Source organism: Mesoplodon mirus (assembly GCF_964341445.2).
Source record: "Mesoplodon mirus genome assembly, chromosome: 12".
Classification (NCBI taxonomy): Eukaryota; Metazoa; Chordata; class Mammalia; order Artiodactyla; family Ziphiidae; genus Mesoplodon; species Mesoplodon mirus.
Genome location: NC_138988.1, coordinates 36,640,637 through 36,662,396, shown reverse-complemented (window position 1 = coordinate 36,662,396; position 21,760 = coordinate 36,640,637). Strand labels below are relative to the sequence as shown.

The 21,760-nt window shown below is 43.8% G+C and overlaps 1 protein-coding gene across 1 annotated transcript; it reads right to left on the bottom strand.

Moving 5' to 3' along the window:
* Positions 1 to 272: 272 nt before the first annotated feature.
* Positions 273 to 20,218, bottom strand: WDR82 (WD repeat domain 82). The gene is made up of 9 exons (XM_082639627.1): positions 19,750 to 20,218; positions 15,598 to 15,695; positions 12,771 to 12,837; positions 6,585 to 6,684; positions 6,060 to 6,176; positions 5,662 to 5,817; positions 4,775 to 4,844; positions 4,079 to 4,221; positions 273 to 3,082 (listed from the first exon to the last, which is right to left on the bottom strand). The coding sequence occupies exons 1-9, from the start codon at positions 19,908 to 19,910 to the stop codon at positions 3,053 to 3,055; spliced, it is 942 nt and encodes a 313-aa protein (XP_082495753.1). The 5' UTR covers positions 19,911 to 20,218; the 3' UTR covers positions 273 to 3,052.
* Positions 20,219 to 21,760: the final 1,542 nt, after the last annotated feature.

Below are 21,760 nucleotides of genomic sequence, written 5' to 3'. Positions count from 1 at the left end.
TGGCCCTAAGGCTGCTTATTAGAACCTGGAGTTGAGGAGACCCAGATTGCTATGCATTGAGAGCTGGATCTAGGGGTTCCTCCCACCAGCCCACAGGCCTTAGTCACCAGGGGCAGTCCCAGGGAGCCCAACAACCCAACCACACAGCATTACAGTGAGTCCCAGTGTGAGCCAGGAGGACTAACAGGAGACAACCCACCCCCTCCCTCCAATTCTAGGAACCAGGCAAACAGTGCTATGAAAACTCAATGGAAGAGGCTGCAGCCATAAAATTCTGTTTAAGACAGATAACATGGAAAAAACGTTTATATGTTAAGTACAAAAAGGACATAAAATTGTATATACAATAGAATAACAACTATGTAAACACACCAGAAATCTATGCACAGAAATGTCTAGAGGAACACTAAACACCAAAAGATTAGCAGTGGTAACATTTGGGTGGCAAATTGATTCTTTTTAAAATTCCCAGATTTTTCTTAATAAGCATTAATTATGATCACAACGGTTTTCTTAAAAAAAAAAACAAAAAACCCCACTGGCTGGTGGTTGAGCAGTGCAGTGTCACTGTCACATATAAATCAGAGGCTTTGGCCCTGATTCTTGAGAGCGTGGTGCGCCCCCCACCCCCAGGAGAGCTTAAGCACCTCTGGCTCCTACTGAGGGTGTCCTTGCAGCCCTGATACTCCTCAGCCTCTCTGACCCACAGACTCTTTTCTCCCTTAATTCTGCCTTTTCCCACTACCACATCATCTTCGGTCACTTCCAGCTGCATCTTTCCCTCTCCTTCCCAACTCAGGAGCCAGCTCTGCAGCCACAGGTCCCCATAAATAGAAGCAGTGCAGTGCATATTTTCAAAGGACATGGTGCCTCAGCTTTGGACACACAGGAACTCAGTACAAATCATTTTCCTGCTGATAGACAAGTCATGCGTGGTGGCTGCTCTGGGTACAGGTATGTTAATTATGCAGGCTTTCTTATTAACCTGTAGTTCCAAGTACTTTCTCTGAACAGTAAGTCCTACCATGAATTTTCTACCCTGGAAAGCCAGGGGTGGGCAGTAACAGCTCAGATCACTTGGTTTCTAAAAGTCCCTCCACTCTGAGAATGCAGAGCTATACGGTGTGTGGCACCTCAGAAGCTGCAGATTCCAGCCCATGTCTGGGAAAGACATATGCCCCTTGCTTTTAAGGTTAAGGAACAAGCCAAAAAGTAACTGCTAAAAAAGCAAAACAAAACAGTAATTGCTAGCAATTCACAGCCTATTCCTGCTGCTGAACAGAGGCAGTAATGGCTTGCTTTCCCCACTAGCAGCTAGGTACTCTTCGGCAAGTCAATCATAACCTTGTTGAGCCTGTTTCTGGATCTGCAGGGAATGTGTTACTTGCTTAGATGTTTGGGAACTTAGTAAAATAATATGCCACTTGTCCTGCTCTAAGAAGGCCATGCAGGGGAAAAGGCAATGAGCTACCTGCAGCTCACCTCAACCCCGATTAGGAATCCTCCCTCTCCCAGGAGAAGGCAAGGAAAAGAAGTTAAGAAGGCAGACATACCAGGTAAACAGGAGTGACCTATAATTGGCAAAGAAGCCTCAGACAAGCTGAAAATGCTCTGGTTCCAGCATCCTGTCCCCAAATGCTGGGAGCCAGACACAAAAGGCATGCAAAAGTGACTGTCACATACATACAGGCGCAGACAGAGCATCACTGGGCAAAAAGGGGGCTAATACTGCAGAGAAGGCCCCAAAGTGCGGCTTGAGGAACACAAGGGAGTCATTCCAAGACCCTCACTTAGCTGCCATGGGGACAGCAGACACTCAAAAGCTTTGCTTTTGTTCAGTCTCCCGAAGGGAAAAAGGTAATAGGGAAGACTAACACTTGTGACAAACACTATTAGCAAGAATGCAGTCTTTCTCCTGGGGCAGAGGACTCTATCTCCTTCACACACACACACACACACGCGCGCGCACGCGCATACATACATGTATGTATGCACAGACATGATGTATTTAAATGAAGGTGTACACACACTGTGCTAAAATACAAACAACAGAAATCCCAAGTCATATATAAAAAGGCTAAATATAACACAAGCCTAGAGCCAGCTCCTGGTTGGGAGCTGGGGAAGGGGTGGTATCATCTGGAGACTATGTACACAACTTGTGGTGGGCAGGGAAGGCATCAGTGTAAACAACTCAGACTCACTCCACAATACTGGCCCACAGAAAAGCGTGATGTATCTCATGTACAAAAATAGACGCCCACCTTGCTTCTGTATACAACCAAACTTGGCAGGCACCCAGAAGGACTGTGAGTTAGTTTTGATGACAGGGCACCACACCAAGCTGCTGCTAAACCTCCCAGCCCTAGGAACTCATCTGCTACCCCTCCTCCCTCACCCAGAGCCTGAGGCACAACCAGATCATCCACCCTCACATGACTAACTTGCAAGGCTTCCTGGCAAGCAAGGTCCTTCTGTATCTGTCCCTTTCTGACCCTAAGATATATGGAGACTTATTTCTGTAAATATTTGGCACCTAAGTAACATGATGGTTGTGGATAATGCCACAATGACACAGGGAGAACCAGTAACAAGACATGCAGGGTGAGGGCAAGGGGCACTAAGCTGCCCTAGCATCTCAAAACCAGAACTGTGGCTTCCCACGCATTTATGGGGGTGGGCAAAGGGATGTGCAGAATTAACAACTTCACCGACTCCTCAGCAGCAAATACATTCAAAACTGAAGGTGTCTTGAGGGCCCCACTATACGCTAGTCACGAGTCTGGTCACTCCTCTGGAGGAGCTCGGTGCAGTGACAGCTGGAAAATCTGAGTCCCGATTGAATCTGCCGCACCAAGAGTCCTTTTGAAGAAGCTTGGCAAAGTAATTTTTTTCTTTTGAGCAAATGTACAGCACATCCTTGGGAAGGCCATGTGGAAGGATGCTCTCCAGCCCAGTCAAATGATCCAATCTCACTATTATCTTAGTTCCCTCTGAGTTTTTTCCTACTGGCCACCCTCGCTGTACAGAAAACAGCCAAGCACTATGCAGGTCAGTCATCAATGGTGGGCAACCAGAAGGCCTGGATGGAAGGAGAACATAAGTCAACTTTAAAAAGCCAAGCCCCTCTCCTCATTTCTGAGGGTTTTTCTTACCCCTCCCCGACCATCAAGGCACCCAACCCCAAAGTTGGAGGAGTTACGGCTGGTGGCCTTCCCTCCTGACCAATTGACTCTGGCAATCTGTGGACAAACACTCCCCCATCTATGTGAAAGTAAACATTGTCTAACTTCCACCATAGTGGTCCAGTGGTAAAGAAAAGAAGAAGTGCTGTCTGGGGAGGTGGGTGTTTGGCCTCACAGTTAATCTACCAGGTGACCTCAGACAGACCCTCTCATTCATGAGCTATAAAAAATGTGAGGGACTGGATTGGATGGTTTTGCTGCAATTTTTTCTGACACTGTTTTCTTTGTTTAAAAAAAAAAAAAAAAAAGAAATGGAGCAATATGTTCTGGGTAGGCTAGTAATGAAATGCCTCATACCCAAATACCCAGGTAGGTTTAGGAGATGCCAAGAGGAAACTGGAGGCTGAGATTCACTGATGCTTTGTTCTGCTAGTGTTGTCTCGGAAGAGACAGGGGCCTGGAGAAAACTCTAAGTGGTGAGTTGTGATCAACTATAAGAATTTCTGATGAACTCAGCATAACCTGAGAGGAATGGAAAACTGAAAGGTTACAGCCACAAAAGGCTAGTTCGAAGTATTTTAAGAAGCCAAAAAGCTGTGAGGCATAGCCCCAGGTAGTTTGGGCATAAAACCAGGAGCCAGAGCAAAAACTGGCCTAAGATCTCCTGGGAGCTCGCGATTCCAGGTAATGGAAAGAAGAGCAAAAGTGAAAGACCAGCCCAACCAAAGATCAGATAATAGAGGTGAAATAGGGAAGCCACCAGCTGAGAAACATGAACTTGGGTGCTTGTAATTGTACCTATTTAGAACACAGCTCACTGTGCTCATTGAAGGACCCACCACCCCAACTGGAAAGGGCCCCCAGATGGAGGACATCTCCCGTTGTTCACATACCATGTTGGAACAAGCACTGGCAAAGGTCATGAACTTGGGGTTGAACTGCAAACAGGTAATGGGGCCTGTGTGTTTGCCATCCAACACAGCTACTTTTATACCACTCTCTCCATTCCAGACATGGATCTTGCCATCCTCTGAACCTGAAGAGAATGATCAAGGAATATAACAACCGCTCAAGGCACAATACAAAGACAAGTGGCAAAGAGACATGGATTGACATCTGGAGAGAGGCCAAGCTTCAGGACCCAGCCACCAGGAGAAACGGAGAGGGAGTAATGGCAGTGAAGAAAAGACACTTTGGGAACTGATCTAGACCCTAGTTATTTGTTCCTAGGCAAGTCACTTCCCCTCTAACTTCAGTTTTCTCATTTAAAAAGGGGGCTGAATACGATCACCCTATGAACATCTACGCTAAGGTGACTGAATGAAGGGTTACACCAGTGCTTATAGAGTTTAACTCTATGATGGTCCAGGGAAGACCAACATTAACGCCCATTCCCAGAAAAGAAAGCAAAGTCAGGACAGTTTAAAGACACTATACCTTTGACATAACGTGCTACACAGAAATCTGAGAAACTCTATCTCAAAAGAATAATAAATAATATCTTAAATTAGTTAAAACTAACAGAAATAACATAATGCACAGTACCAGATTAGTAACACCCAAGGGGCGGGGGGATAAAGGAAGCTTACCAATCATAATAAACTGCGAGTCTGGAGTAAACGAGGCCTCCAGTGTGACGGCTTTGCTGTTGGCATAACCCTAAAACAAGCAGAACAATTCTCATTACAGTACCATTAACAAAAAATAATGGCCTACAAACACTGACCCCAGCACATACATCTTCTTCTTCTTCTTTTTTTTGATTAAAAAAAATTTTTTCCTGTAAAATATAGATAGCAATTTACTATTTTAAGTATTTTTAAGTGTACAGTTCAGTGGCACTAAGTATATTTAAAATGCTATGCAACCATTACCATCTTCTGCCTCCAAAACCTCTCCATCATTCCGAACAGAAACTTCATAATCTTTAATAGTAACTCCCCATTTCCCTCTTCTCCTGCTCCCTGGCAATCTCTGTTCTACTATCTATCTCTATTCTAGGAAACTAATATAAGTGGAATCGTACAACAGTTGTCCTTTTGTGTCTGGCTTATTTCACTTAGCATAATGTTTTCAAGGTTCATCCATGTTGTAGTACATACATCACCTTCCTTTCTGTGAAACCCTTTCTTCCTCACGCACAGTGCTACCAAGGTTTCAAACTCGGCTACCACCCTTTACAATTCACCCCCTTATCCCCAACTCCATATTCAAGGGAGCAAGAAAATGTTTATGGTCAGAAATTTATTATATTATCTAAACACCAAACTTGAGTCACTGGGTGAGAAGTGAATGTCTTAGAATCCAAAAGAAATAATGCCACGTGCAGGAAGAAAATGCAAGTCCATGCCTCGACGAGTGAGCCAAGGACAACTGCCGTTCTCCACCAACTAGCTAACACAATTCTCAGAAAGGATGAGCATGGAAAAAAGGTAGAGTATGGAAAAAAAAACATGGTTAAAAGTTGTCAGCTCACCCCAAACGTATGCATCACCACTCCCTTGAATGCATCGATCAGACGGATGAAGCTGCCATTGGTGGAGATGAGGATGAGTTTGCCATCATTGCTGAACTTAAGTCCTGTCCACTCACAAGTCCGATCATACTGCATCTTAAATGTTGCAAATGGCCCCTGCAAGAGACAGACAGCAGCCCTAGGCCCAAGGCACATCAATAATTCCTTCTGCCAGAGCCAAATCTCATTCTATCCCTTTAGATTCCTTTTTGACTAGGGAAAGCAGAAGATGAAGTACTGCTGACACTTTCTAATTTCTACCACATACCTCCTCTACTGTAGAAAAAGGCTCTTAAATGTCCATCTCACCCTTCAAAACTTCCATAATATCAAGACAGTTCGAAGATTCAAAGATTTACCTTATCAAAAGAGCGAAGATCATAAAGTTTGACCATTTCAGAATTGACACCTGCAGCAAAAATTAATCCTTCTGGATCAAAAGAACAAACTGGCTTGCCCTGTAAATGCATGAGACCCTGAGAAAAAAGAAATTTTAAAAAAGTTAATGAACCCAGGATCCTACCAAAAGCAAACACAAAACTAACTAAAATGAAGTTAAAAAAAACCAGGTCTCCATGCAATTGATTTCAGATCAACCCTAACTGTATAATTTTATAGACACTGAATTCAAATAAAAACAAATCCCTGGAGTCTAAAATCTATAGCTCAAAGGCTCCAGGAAAACTGCTTTTAAAGCACTAAGTCACAGATCATAGTAAGTATGCACTGGATTAAGGTATTAGCTTAATTACCAGCTACCTACCAGGAAAAGATCTTCTCCAAAATTTAAAGACCATGGGATCCCAGAGAAGAATCACTGCTTTCCCCCTTCCTTGAGAGGGAGAGGTGAAAACGCTTAAAGTGTAACTGTGAGGTAACATTACCTGGCAGTTAGGAGACCGGAGATCCCAGAGCCGAATGGTCTTATCAAGAGACCCAGAAATGAAAGTGTCATCCACAGGTGACATGGACAAGGCCACCACCCTGTAATGCATCAAGATAAATAGGAGTTGAAGCGAAATATTAACAAAAATTGGATATGAACTCTAAACCACTTTACCTGCTACCTATATATATGTGTTCTCCTAAAAACTCCATTTTAAGAAACATACGCAAGCAATCTGGATCAATCAAAGGCAATTAGTATAACTAAAAAAGCAACTTAAAGCTACAGCATAAAAATATATGATTCCAATGCAAATCAAATCATAATGAAATACCACTTCATACCCATTAGCAAAGCTATAATCAAAAAGAGAGATAACAACTGTTGGTGAGGATGTGGAGAAAGTGGAACCCTCATACACTGCTGGTAGGAATGTAAAATGGTACAGTTGCTTTGAATAAGTTTTATACTTCCTCAAAAAGTTAGAGTTACTATATGATCCAAACATTCCACTCTTAGGTATATACCCAAGAAAAATGAAAACATATGTCCAAAAAATCCCCTGTACGTGTATGTTCACAACAGCATTATTCATAATTGCTAAAAAGTGGCAACAACCCAAATGTCCATCACCTAATGAATGGATGAAGAAAACGTGTTGTTGTCATACAAGAATATTATTTGGCAATAAAAAGAAATGAAGTACTGAGGCTTCCCTGGTGGCGCAGTGGTTAAGAATCCGCCTGCCAATGCAGGGGACACGGGTTCGAGCCCTGGTCTGGGAAGATCCCACATGCTGCAGAGCAACTAAGCCCGTGCGCCACAACTACTGAGCCTGCGCTCTAGAGCCCACGAGCCACAACTACTGAGCCTGCGAGCCTAGAGCCCGTGCTCCGCAACGAGAAGCCACCGCAATGCGAAACCTGCGCAACACAACAAAGAGTAGCCCCCACTCACCACAACTAGAGAAAGCCACGCGCAGCAACAAAGACCCAACACAGCCAAAAATAAATAAATAAAAAAGAAAGAAATGAAGTACTGATTCATATTACAACATGTATGAAGTGAAAGAAGTCAGACACAACAGGCTGCATGTGATCTGGTTCCATTTATACAAAATATCCAGAATAGGCAAAGTTATAGAAACAGAAAGTAGATTAGTGGTTGCCAGGGGCTGGGAAGAGGGGAAATGGGGAGTGTTAATGGGTACAGGGTTTCTATCTGGGGTGATGAATATGTTCTGGAATTAGACAGTGGTGATGGCTGCCCAACTCTGTGAATATACTAAAAACCACTGAATTGTACACTTTAAAAGGGTGAATTTATGGTACTGAACTATATCTCAATTAAAAAAAAAAAAAGCATGGTTCCTTAACTAGAGGTTTGTGGACTATACTGATGTTCTCAAACCTGAGTGGCACCAGCATCACCTGGAGGGTGGGTTAAAACAGATTGCTGGGATCCACTGCCAGAATTTCTAATCCAGTAGGTCTGAGGTGAGGTCTGAGAATCTGTGTTTCTAACAAGCTCCTCAGTGATGGTGAGACTGGTGGTTTGGGCCCCACACTTAGAGAGCCACAGCCCTATGCTAATAGCCTACGCTACATTTCTGATATGGGTCCGCTCTTATGGTTACACCATTCACTCACTGAAAAACACTTCTTCCAAGGCCTCATCCTGAGCTCTCTTGTCCCCTCTGCTCATGTTCTTGCTCTGCCATGCTCTGCATTGAAGATACCCATCATCTCCCCAGCATTTGGGCCCAGCCTGTGGAGAAGGATGGCATGTGACTCCACCTTACTTGCCTCTTGGAGCATGCCACGGCCCTAACCAGAGGGATCCTTGAGGTCCGTGGGCTATGACCTGTACAGTGCCTATGAGTCTGTAGTACCACCTATAGAGGAAGCCCTTGTGAAAATGGACACTCAGATGGCTCTTCCTTCTGGGTGTTATGGAAGAGTAGTTCCACATTCTGCCTTGGCTAAAAAATGCTTCACAGACATAGGAGCTGGTGTCACAGGTGAAGATTACAGAGGAAATGTTGGTGCTATACTGTCTCTTTTTTGTTTTTGTTTTTTTGCGGTACGCGGGCCTCTCACTGTTGTGGCCTCTCCCGTTGCGGAGCACAGGCTCCAGCCGCGCAGGCCCAGTGGCCACGGCTCACGGGCCCAGCCACTCCGTGGCATGTGGGATCCTCCTGGACCGGGGCACGGACCCGCGTCCCCTGCATCGGCAGGCGGACTCTCAACCACTGCACCACCAGGGAAGCCCTATACTGTCTCATTTTGACGAAAAAAATTGGAGTAAAAAAAGCGGATCAAATTGTACAGCTCATTTGTGAATGGGTTTTTTAAATGTAGAAATAGAGGAAGTTCAAATTTTGGATGACTGTGAAATGGGTTCAGGAAGTTTTGGTTCCACTAGAAAGAATTAAAATGTATGCCATGAATAAAAAATGGAAAAATGTATTTTTTCTTAAAAATAAAGTTTTTGACCAAAAAAAAAAATTCTTCCAATATAACTAAATTAACATTTGCACTAGATCATCAACTTAAAAATTTAAAAGATACTATAAGCCAAAATTTCCTGGGAATGCTGAGGTGGTAATAAAACGGAGTGAGCAGAATGCATATGGACGTGTAATTTTACGTCACAGTATTCAGGTCCGAAGTTCAGAGGAAGTCTATCTTGGCACAAGGCTCTACGATGAGAAGTAGAGGGAATACAAGGAGAAACAAGACTTCAACTCTAAGGAAGCTTAACTGTCTAGTCCAGACAACTCCAAGAGAGGGTCAGAGAAGGCTTTCAGGAAGAAGCAGCACCTGTGGTGAACAGGGTTTCAATGGAAGTTGCCATATAGGAAGGCATGAGGCAGTTCAGGAAGCAGCCCAGAGTTCACTTCAACTGGAGTGGTGGGAGATAACACTGGGAAAATGGGTCAGGCAGAGGGAAAAGAATCTGACTCCAAGGTTTCTTGAGGGAGGCTGTGGTCAGAGCTGTAAAAGCAGGGTGCAGAAGCAGGATGCTGAGGGACGGGGAGATTAGGAGTTGACAATAATTTACCTGAGCTAGGACAGAAGCAAAGGAGTATGGAGCAGAATGACACATGAGGTTAAACCTAAGTAGAATGAACGGGATTTAACAACTCACTGGATGTGAAGGCAGGGAAAAAGTAGTGAACAGGTAACAGAGCCTTTGAGTCGGGAGAATTGGAAGGGACAGAGGTGAAGAAACATGAGGCAGACAGAGGAGCTGGCCCAAGGAATTTAACGATGGATGGAGTATCGGACCTGTAGGTAGAAGTTGAGTCTGGAAATCATGGGCTGAAAATACTGATTTGGGAAGTTATCTGAGGTGAATGAAATCAGTGATGGACCAAATACCAAGAGGAGGAGAAAAAAGCTAGGGTAGAACCTTGTTTAGAGTCAAAAAGAGAAAGAGAAGCAAAAAATAGCAAAAACAGAACCAAGATGAGAAGCCAAAGGAAAAAAAGTTTTACTGAGAGGTTAAGCACCAAAAAAAGCCCCAGGCAGTGGATTTTACCTGGAGGCAGCAGGGAAAGGGGAGTAAACAGCTTGGCTTGGATGAGTGAGTTAAACAGTGAATGAGTATGAGGAGGTGGAGAAGGGAATATGCAGATTATTCTTTTATGTTTGATGGTGAAAAGAAGTGGGTGACATGCTCAAGAAATAAATTTAAGATAAGGAAGATAAAGAAGACCGAGTAGGGCTCCCCTGGTGGCGCAGTGGTTAAGAATCCGCCTGCCGGGTTCAAGCCCCGGCCCGGGGAAGATCCCACATGCCATGGAGCAACTAAGCCTGGCACCGCCAGTTACTGAGCCTGCGCTCTAGAGCCCGTGAGCCACAACTACTGAGCCCAGAGTGCCACAACTACTGACGCCCACGCACCTAGAGCCCGTGCTCCACAACAAGAGAAGCCATCACAATAAGAAGCCTGCGCACTACAGTGAAGAGTAGCTCCCACTCACTACAACCAGAGAAAGCCCACGTGCAGCAACGAAGATGCAATGCAGCCAAAAATAAAATAAATAAAAATAAATAAATTTAGAAGACCGATTAAGTTTGTGGGCAGCAAAGTCCAGTAAGGAGACAGAAGTAAAAACAGAGGGGTTGGTTTTCTCAAAGAAGAAAAGGCTACTTCTTTCTCAGGGAAAGTGTTCTAAGGAAGAGAGGAGTTTAGGTGAAAGAGATAGGAGCTGAACTCATTTTGGATGGCCTTGATTTTCTCAAAAAAGGAGGGACAAAGTCATCTATTAAGAATCAGGAGGTCAAGAGATTGGGCAACTGGGAAGACTGGAAAGAATTTCAAACAACTGCAATCAACTTTGCGGTACGTGGGCCTCTCACTGTTGTGGAGCACAGGCTCCGGACGCATAGGCTCAGCGGCCATGGCTCACGGGCCCAGCCGCTCCGCGGCATGTGGGATCTTCCCGGACCGGGGCACGAACCCGTGTCCCCTGCATTGGCAGGCGGACTCTCAACCACTGCGCCACCAGGGAAGCCCTGCAATCAACTCTTAACTACAGACAGTATATTTGTGAACATTAATTTGACTATAAACAAGCAAAAACATCTACTTGTCACAAGCCATTCTTTGAACTACACAGTAATCAACAGCTGCCACCTCTTAACTTCAGCAACACAGAAATGCCCTTGCCCAATCAGAAGTGCAGCTGAAAACAGTGCTCTCGGTCTACCTCCTGTCAGGGCTCTGAACCACTCCAAGCTATACACGGTTACTGTACATTTGCAAAGGAAAGCACCAATGATTAATATATCATCCAAGGGAAATGTGTTTAACATTCAGCCCAAACTTGAAAAACTGGAGGAAAAGTACCAGGGGAATTGGGATAAGAGACAGAGAGAAGCAACCTGCATTACAGAACAAAATAAGGGGGACTTCCCTGGTGGCTCAGTGGTTAAGAATCTGCCTGCCAATGCAGGGGACATGGGCTCGATCCTTGGTCTGAGAAGATCCAACATACCATGGAGCAACTACGCCCATGCGCCACAACTACAGAGCCTGCACTCTAGAGCCCACAAGCCACAACTACTGAGCTTGCACGCCACAAATACTGAAGCCCTCATGCCTTAGAGACCATGCACCACAACTACTGAAGCCCATGCACCTAGACCCCGTGCTCCACAACAAAAGAAGCCACCACAATGAGAAACCTGCGCACCGCAAGGAAGAGTAGCCCCCGAGCACCGCAACTAGAGAAAGCCCGCGCGCGGCAAAGACCCAACGCAGCCAAAAATAAATAAATATATATATATATACCTTTAAAAAAAAAATAAGGAAACAAGTTTCTTGACTTTCAAGAAGTATGAAAGGACAATATTTTAAAAATAAATTTATTTATTTATTTATTTATTTATTTATTTTTGGCGGCGTTGGGTCTTTGTTGCTGCACGCGGGCTTTCTTTAGCTGCGGTGAGTGGGAGCTACTCTTTGTTGCGGTGTGCGGACTTCTCACTGTGGTGACTTCTGTTTTGTGGAGCATGGGCTCTAGGCACATGGGTTTCAGTAGTTGTGGCACGCAGGCTCACTAGTTGTGACTCACAGGCTATAGAGTGCAAGCTCAGTGGTTGTGGCGCACGGCCTTAGCCGCTCCACGGCATGTGGGATCTTCCCAGACCAAGGCTCGAACCCGTGCCCCCTGAATTGGCAGGCGGATTCTTAACCACTGCGCCACCAGGGAAGCCAACAATTTTATTAATTTTTTTAACATACTCATTAAGCTCTTCATGTGGAACACGTTTATGTAGAGCAGGGGCATGCTGAAATGGGGGCCACCTATACTGGAAGGTCTCAAACATGCAAATGTACTTTCATTAAGGGATGTCTGATATTTGGGATCCCTAAATGCCAAATGTTATTTTTACTATATAGGTTTCCACTGAATATCTTTAATCCACATTCTTCCTATTAATGTTTTAACTGAGGTTTCGGTTTATCTATGAAGTCCTACCCCTGGCCTCTACAACCTCGATTAATCATGAGTTGACTGTTTAGGGAAGGTTAACAAGAGAAGATTAAGAGGTATGCCAAACAGTGGTGAGAAACTAGCTTCAGTTCACTAATAAAATCTCTCCACTCTTTCATTCTCTGGATAACCTCAGGGATAAAAGAACTATCTACTTCTGTAACACGTGCATCTTACCTTTTGCTATGTCCAGGAAAGTATCTGATGTATTTGTTGTCATGCAAGGACAGGTAACGGATAGTATCTGTAAGAAGATAAATAAGGCATGATGATATCCTACTATTTTTAAAGGAATTTACTTTGCATTTTCATCTTGAAAAGACAAGGTCAAAGAATTCATTGTTTTCCATAACCCAAGCAAGGTATGAATAAATAATAGTGAATAACTACTTTTCACGGGACTAGAGATTTCACGTAATTCAAAAGCAGAGTTCTCAAGTTGACAGCATATAAAGCAATGTTTAAAATCACTATTGCTGCCAATCTTTGGCTTCTGCATAGTTACAATGAAACCTGTCCTGCAAATATGCGCCCCCCACCCGGCAAAAAACCCCACAGTTTTAATGCCCACAGAATGGCAAACCTTAAAGAAAAACATATGGCTACTGAGGACACAGACTCAAAGAATTAAACAGCCATGCTGAGTTGAGGATCAGGCTGGACTCTGGCATAAGATACTTTTGTCCAGCGTTTTGGAACAGCATGTCAACCCAACCCTCACCTCATCTTAATGTAAACTGGATACACAATTTACATTAAAACTAAATAAAATGGAAAGAGAAGTAATGTTCTACTACTTCTTTTCTAATTAACCAACTATCCAATGGTCCCTTATGCAGACAAGTGAATTATAAAGTGGCCAAAAGAAGAAATGAGAAAATTTAGGTTAAAAAGATCGCAAGACATTTAAAAATCAAAGTCATGAACTATACCAAGTCATAGCAGTGAGAATTTGACAATATCCAAGAAAGAAATAATCCCAGAGATTTGTGCTTGGGGAAAATAAGACAAATACTCTTAAAAACCAAATGATTCCTCTGAAAAAGCAAAACAAAAAATAATGGTGGTGGGTAGGGAATGAAGTGCCATAAAGAACAGAACTGGAAAGTACAATGCCCCTGAAAAGACTAGGAATAAGAAACAATTGTTGAGAAAAAGGTAATAGGAAATGGGGCCAAAATACAGAAAGGAAAGCATAGAAAGAACATTCTGGAGGCAAACACAACACAGGAACAAAGAGGCTGAAAGCACCAAGTCATCCCAGTGGTTCACAGGGGTACTAATAAGAGGGCATTTAACCTGGGAGAGAGAAAAAGGCACTCTTTGTATGTTCCAAAACTAAACATGGTTTTCCTTGAAAACATGTTCAAAGTTCTCGAATGACAACTATAAAGTATTCCTGGTTGTTCTATTGCTAGGAACTACTCACCTGCCCTAAGCAGAAAAAGACTTCCTCCCCATTACCTGGTTTTCCCAGAGATGAGCAGGGCGTCGCCATCCTCTCCGCCCCACTCGGTAGCTGGCGCGCTGTTCCTGGCAAGGCAGTGGCCTGTACAGTTATCTCCTGTACCGGGTGGTATCATAGACCCTCAAACTGTACAAACTACTACCTCAGCCTGGAATCAGGCAAAATGATACGGAGCGTTGGAGGAACTCTTCAGGATGGACGCACTCGAGACAGGAAAGGCAACATCCTCACAGCAGAGGCCTGGCAGCAAAGCTGCAAGTGCCACACATTTGCCTCATCTTGCACCATATTTGGAGAATCCTCATTTAATCACCCAGAAAAACACCCCAACAAAAGAAATATACCCCAATAGAAGAAATATACCATTCATTCAGATGATCACAGAGATATATTTCCTCAAGATCCTGTTTTATATTCTCGTCCAAAAGCATCAATTGCACTGCTTACTTAGAAAACCACTTCTGAAATAGAAGCATGAAAAGTATAAACGATATACTTACTAAAAATCAAGTACAGGCAGAAAAGTCTCATTGAAAAAAAAAAAAAAAAAAACTTCTACCCATCTGCTCTGAGATAGGCATAACCAAAATAGCGGTCTAAGCAATCTTTGTTGAATGACATTAGAAAAATCGTACTGCTAAAAATGAAACAATCAATAAATCAGTGAGATAAGTTAAAAAAAAAAAAAGAGTCCTAACATGAAAGTGTTATAGCTCAATTCCAAGACAATCTGTCAACTGAGAATGACTTATCCCAGGGGAAAAGCAGGTAAAGGCAGAGATCCTTTATTAGAGAAAGAAATTCACAAGTTTAAGTTCTAAAAATAAGTCTTTATTCTTCAGAGACATAAACTTTACTTAAAAGGAAAAAAGAAGAGACTTCCCTAGTGGTCCAGTGGCTAAGACTCCGTGCTGCCAATGCAGGGGCTGCAGGTTTGATCCCTGGTTGGGGAACTAAGATCTCACATGTGTGCAGTGCGGCCAAAAAAAATAAGATAAATAAATAAAAGGAAAAAGAGATAAAATTCAAATCAAAAAGTGCCCCTGGAATCAAAGATAACTAAGGTCAGCATACTGTCCTTTGTGACACAGACCATAAATGGTTGGGCACACACCAAAAACTCTTCTAAGGTCTGCTAAACTACCATAACTCAAGCATCTGTAAAACTTTTCTCAAATCTATATATTTTGAACAGGAAGGTAGCATTGTTTACCACTTGCTGTCAAGTATTCTTTCCTTTTACTTCTTCTAAACGCATTCAAGTTTCAAGAAGTTCAAACCGTAAATACAATTCGTGGCTTCCTATTTCCACTCTCCACTCTAAACTGGAGACCTTTCATACTCAGTTAAGTCCTCCAAAAGTACTAATGGCTTGCTCGCTTCCAGCATCCCTTCAGTCATAACAATGTTAGCACAGCTAACATCATAGGAAAATTTAAAGTAACTACAACCAAACAGAAGTACTCACAAAGATTCCGTGAACAATTTAACAAAGGAAACCATGACCGTAACTTCCTAAAAAGAAGACTTGCTTACCGTCTATTTTGTTAGAGCTGTAAACGACTGTGTTTGCTGCATGAGTGTATCTGATGAGGTCCACGCCATATTTCTTACTGTACAGGGTTCTCTTTGGTCTGATGAGGAAATGGACAGAGAAAGAAAACCATCAAAATCCTCCATCACCAAAATCTAGGATCTTCCTATAAAGAGAAGCACTTGAATGACGTGGGAAGGGTGAAGATTCTTGGTAAGCTCTAACACTGAAAAGAAACAGAATTTCTTCCAAAAGGGTGGAAACAAACAGAATCAATCAAGTGCAACAGCCTTTCACCTCTGAATACCAAATGCCAAAGTTAGGAAGTAGAAGTAAATCTGATGGCTCAAATCAGCCTGTTCAATGAACTACAACGTTCAAAAGTAAGCTTTGAGAAAAAGTACATCTATTTGGGAAGAAAGACGCACAAAACAAGTCATAACTTACAAGAAAGAGGAAAATGGGAACACGCCAGACCAAAGAGGCCAGAACTTAAGCCATACACTTGGAAAGAAGCTCTTTCTTTAAGAAGAAATGATTTATCAAAACTGAAACCAGATGCAAAACTGCCTTTCCTAATATAACCTAGTATTTCCATCCTCTCTATCTTACAGGTCCAAAGCACTTACTGAGCCTTTTACAAGACAAACCTCACTCTCCCTAACAAAACTAGTCATTGATTCTTTTCTCTTCACTTAAATATAAAATCACATATTTCTAAGCTAGAGGTTATCAGTCCATTTGTTAAAGTTCCTTAAATGTTATCTTCTTCTATAGCACCTTGAAAATCAAGCTGAAACTGATCTCAGCAAAATATTTAACCAAAAACTTCCTAATATTCTACATCTAGGTATAGGAGAACTTCATAAATCCTATATTAATGTTTATCAAGAATTTAATTTATGAAAAAGAAGTTCACCCTCTCAATGTAAAAGCCTCTTGAAACCTAGATGCTAAACAATCAGACGACTCAGGGAACTTCTAATCATTTGCACTTTCAATTTTTGTGACGTCAAGGGTTTCCCTACATTAAACCTATTTACAAACAAGACTTCTCACTCCAAATGCACTTAATTTTCCACATTTTTACCTTTACTGAAAGATCAAATAAACAAAAAGAGCAGCTCAAATGCTACCTTGTCAAGTCCACCACCCTGGGTTCTGCCATGTAGTTACTGTGTGGTAACCACTGAGTGAGTGAACGTGCGTGTGAATGTGTGCTTGCTCTCAAAAGATAGTTGACTTTGCTCCTACCAATGGAAACAGAAGCTTACTTATCTCAGTATTTACCCTATAATAATGAAGACAGAGCCTGGAGAACCAATGTTAAAGGAAAATTTTCAGTTCCACTTATATACGGCCTATTTGTCTCAAATATATCCATATCCAAATATATCCATAATATTAACCTGAGATTTTGTTCTTAATAACATAAATCTTTTACCTCATATCATTTCCTAGTTTGAAAGCAAGATCCTAATGCATCCATTTCAGAGGATCTTACAGAGCTTATGCATAACATTCTTTCACGAATATTGTGGTAAGCTTCTCTGCACAAACTATGATTCTGGTTATCAGGTACAAATAAATAATATTAAATCCTTCCCTCTGAATAATTCACATCACCTACCACAGATAATATCCTCTGTATACTTTCAAATTAAACAAAACAAAACAAAACAAAAAAACACTTGGGACTTCCCTGGAGGCCCAGTGGTTAAGACTGTGCTTCCAATGCAGGGACTGCAGGTTCGATCCCTGGCTGGGGAACTAAGATCCCACATGCTATGCAGTGCAGCCAAAAAATTAAAATTAAAAAAAATTTTTTTAATCACTCAATGGATGAACTCTATTACAAAGAAAGTTTAAGTGAACAGTACACATGGAAAATATTAAGCGTAAAGAATCTTGTTTTAGCCATTTTCAAACTCCCAACATTAGTACCATCTAATAAAGATACTGTGCCTTCCAAGAAAATGTTACTTTTCTTCCAATGTTGGTTTGACCTACACTAGTGGCAAATTTTTTCTTCACGTTACCACTTAGGATCACGGATTCCTAGAGGCCAGAGAAGTGATCTGACCAATGTCACATACCTGGTCACAAGGCCAAACTAGAACCCAGGTCTCCTATCAGGTCGCTCTCTGACCACAGATCACAATGAAACAAGGTCACAATTAATCCATACGAATATTTTAAAGAGCATGCTGTATACTATTGTATCAATGTTAAATTCCCTAATTTGGATAACTGTACTCTGGTTACCTAAGAAAACGTCCTTGTGCTTAGGAAATCCATGCTGAAGTGTTTAGGATAAAGGGGCTTGATACCTCCAAATTACTCTCTAATGGTTCAGGGAAAGAAAAAACATATCTGTGTGTGTGTATGTATCTACAGAGAATGACAAAGCAAACAGAGCAAAATGTAACCAATTATTCCTGGGAGTTCTTTGAAACAATGATGTAACTTTTCTGCAAGTTTGTAATTATGTAAAAATGCTACATGAATGAATAAACTGCATTATGTTATAAAATTAACATTTTACTTTTAACAAGACAGCCTTCAAGTCAATGTCATTCCTACTAACCGCAGAAATTATGCAGTATTTGAAGACAAACTGTGAAGAAATGCTGCCACAACCTTCATTTTCTTTGAATGAGGATATACATCTCCATCCTCAAATTCATCCAGGGAGAGGTTCTAATCTGTGCACAAGCACTAAACATTTCAAGCAAGTCAGCTTCAATTTACTTCTAGCTCCAAGACCCCACAACCCCAATCTCCACCCTAGCTTTATACGTTACTCTCTATTCCAGGCTAATGCAAGTGGCCGGACCTGGACGAAAACCCATCTATGAAATGAATAACATTGACTCACATCTCTCAGCATCAGTCCAGCTAACAATTCTCTCTTCCCTCAGGACCACCACTATAGGCCACTCTTCCACATACCGCAAGCAGATCCAGAGCCAGTTACATAATACTTTTTCCACAGCCCAAATGGGAAAAAATTGGGCAGAACAATATAGCACTACTTTAGATAACCAAATTCACAAACGAAGAGACAAGTTCCAAAAGAAAGTTTATAGAAGACACTGGTTTAAACAAAACAGACAAAAGGAACAGCTGGAGAAGATAAAGAAAAACCCAAAGATTCAAAAAGGAGATCACAATTTAGCAAGGATTTGGAGAAAGCAAGTCTGGGGCGGGGGTGAGGGGAAGCTGACAGGTCCCCAGGGAAAAAGGCAAAAAGCTGTGCTTTTAAGATTTTGCAGAGATACAGGTGTGGTGAGTCTCCAGAGGACTTGGGACAAGCTAGAAATGTCATGATCAGACTCGGAATTATGATAAGTCTAAGCGGACCATAACGTATAATTTTTAAAAAAAGTATAAGAAGAAACACGAAATTGTTAGATGATGCTTTCTTTGTTCTACTAGGAGGTTCACATTCAGGTTGGGATGCGACAGCCAGGTGTGTCTGGCAAAAAGGAAAAGTTTCGGATGCAGGTAAAAAGTTAACTATAAACGTGGGCATCGGGACTGAGGGAGCAAGAGAATGATTTGGACCAGAAAGGAAATGTCAGGGGGCCCAAAGAGGCAACAAATAAATCCTGACAGCTAACAACTGCAACCCACGCGGCCTTCCGGCAAAAAGGCGGCGGGAAGCTGAGGGGCAGGGGACGGGTGAAGTGCCAGGGCTGAATCGAGGTCACCGAGCAGAGGGCAGAGAGAGCGAGCTGCCGCTGCTGAACGAAGCAGCAAAGCAGCCTCTGCGGTTCTGCGCGGGGGCCACAGGCACCTTCGACGGAGTCAGAGGAGCGGAAAAGCTACCAGCTGGGGCAGCGGAGGGCGGACCCTGCATTTAAAGGTCAAGGTCAAGGTGTGGTTTGGCCAGAGATGCTAAGGCTCTCTGTGAGGAGACCGAAGGCAGACGAAACAAAAATATGATTACTGTTATTGCTATCGTTATTTTAAGAGAAAAAAAAAAAGGTCTCCCGGACGGCTTCGGAGGGGACGCGGCCCTGGCAGGAGCGTGTGCAATACAGGCCGCGGGCCAGACCGGGGTAGAGGGCGGGCCGCGGGGGGAGCGCAGGGCCACGACGGGGAGGGCGGGAGGGACTCAGACCCGGGCCCAAGGCCACCGGTGCACTCACTTGCCCTCCTGGCAGTCATAGAGCACGATGGAGTCGTCGTCGCTGCTCGAGATGACCGTCTCGCCGTTGGGGCTGAAGTCGAAGCAGTTAATCTTGTCCGAGTTCTCGCGGAACACCTTGGCGACGCGGAAGCTCCGCAGCACGCTGTCGGTCAGCTTCATGGCGGCGGCTGCTGGAGGCGGCGGCGGCGCAGAGCCGGGGCGGAGCCCGGCGAACAGGCGGGCTGCCGAGGGGCCGACCCGGGCGGGGCGGGCGCGGCGCCGCGCCGGCGGCGGGCTGCAGAGCGGCCGACAGTCGGGCCGCCTCCTCCTCTTCCTCTTCCTGCTTGTGCAACACTCTTCTGCCGGGACTATGGGGTCTCGCAGACCGGTCCTCCTCACGGTCGCCTCAGGGCCAACCGGCGCAGCACCGGTTCATTGTGTCCGCCATCTTGGGGCGACAGGCAGAAGCTGAGGGCGAGGAGCCTCACCGCGGCGCCAGCCGGGAAAGGGGGCGGGGCGGGAACGGCGGAGCAAGGCGGGGAGGCGGGGCGGTGACGTCAGCGCGGCCGGCGGGGAGTGGTGTGGCTGGGTGGCCAGAGGCGGCTATTCCCCGACCCGCTGAGGGGCGGGAGGGGCGGGGACTCCCACGTCCTTCCCCGCCTTGGGCCCCAAGGCCCCGGGTTCCCGGGAGCCGCGGGTCTTTGTACGGGGTCGCAACTCCCCCGAGAGACGCGGGCGCCCCCTGGAGGCGCCCCGGCCGCAGGCAGAGCGAGAGCAGGTACTGCGGGGGTGGGCTGCGCTCCAGGAGGCCTGTTCTGGGTATGAGTCATCGCTGTCGGGCTTTGACCGCGTGTCCACCACATCGCCAGAAGACTTAAATTTATGTATTTTTTAAATTAAGGTGTACTATACGGTAGACTGCATAAATTTTAAGGGGATGAATTTTTTTTCATTTGGATGTACACTCTTGTGACCACCACCCGCAACTTTTCTTTAAGCACTTTGTAATTGTTATATAAAGTGCATAAAATGAACTAATTTTTTTTTTTTTTTTTTTGCTGTACGTGGGCCTCTCACTGTTGTGGCCTCTCCCGTTACGGAGCACAGGCTCCGGACGCGCAGGCTCAGCGGCCATGGCTCACGGTCCCAGCAGCTCCACGGCATGTGGGATCTTCCCGGACTGGGGCACGAACCCATGTCCCCTGCATCGGCAGGCGGACTCTCAACCACTGCGCCACCAGGGAAGCCCTAAAATGAACTAATTTTAAGTGTTCAGCTCCACACATTTTATAAACACTCATCTTTAAGTTTTAAAACGTATTTACAGCTCAAAAAACTCATAACATCAATTACAAGTAAATTTTTGAAAGGGAAAATTATCTCCTTATTCAACAAAGCACAGTTTTAAATTCTCCTTGATATCCTCCTCCTTATTCATATATCAACATAAGCTGTAGATGCTGCTTTAGCATTGTATCCTACACATTTTTGCATGTTACTTAAACCAGATTGTTGTTGGTGTTCTCCATTGAGGTATAATTTATGTACAGTAAAAATCGGCCTTTTTCAGAGATAGTTTTATGAGTTTTAAAATCCCCATACAGTTGTGGAACCACCACATTCAAGATACAGAACAGTTGCATTATCATCTTTGTAGTCATCGGGATTGTTGTGATGGTTCCCATAAGGAATTCTTTGCCTTAAAAGGAAGGAAAGTTGATCTCTAACAAAGGAAAACAATATCTGATCACAAAATAGGTACCATGCGCCTTGGCTTTAACTTCCTATGAGGGTTCATAGATCTCTAACTTGTGTGCAGCCCCTCAAAAGTTTAATTGCCTGGGTCTCCAACAATGGAGACAGAGGCCTATTTATTTTGCTTCACTAAGCTACAGTGGCTAAAGAGAAGGAAAGGGGAAGAGGAAAGACTGAAACATTTCAATCACTGATACTCTGATATCCAGAGATCAGATATAACCTGGACAATGGTGAAAGCAAAACAGAAACCTCGGGCTTCCCTGGTGGCACAG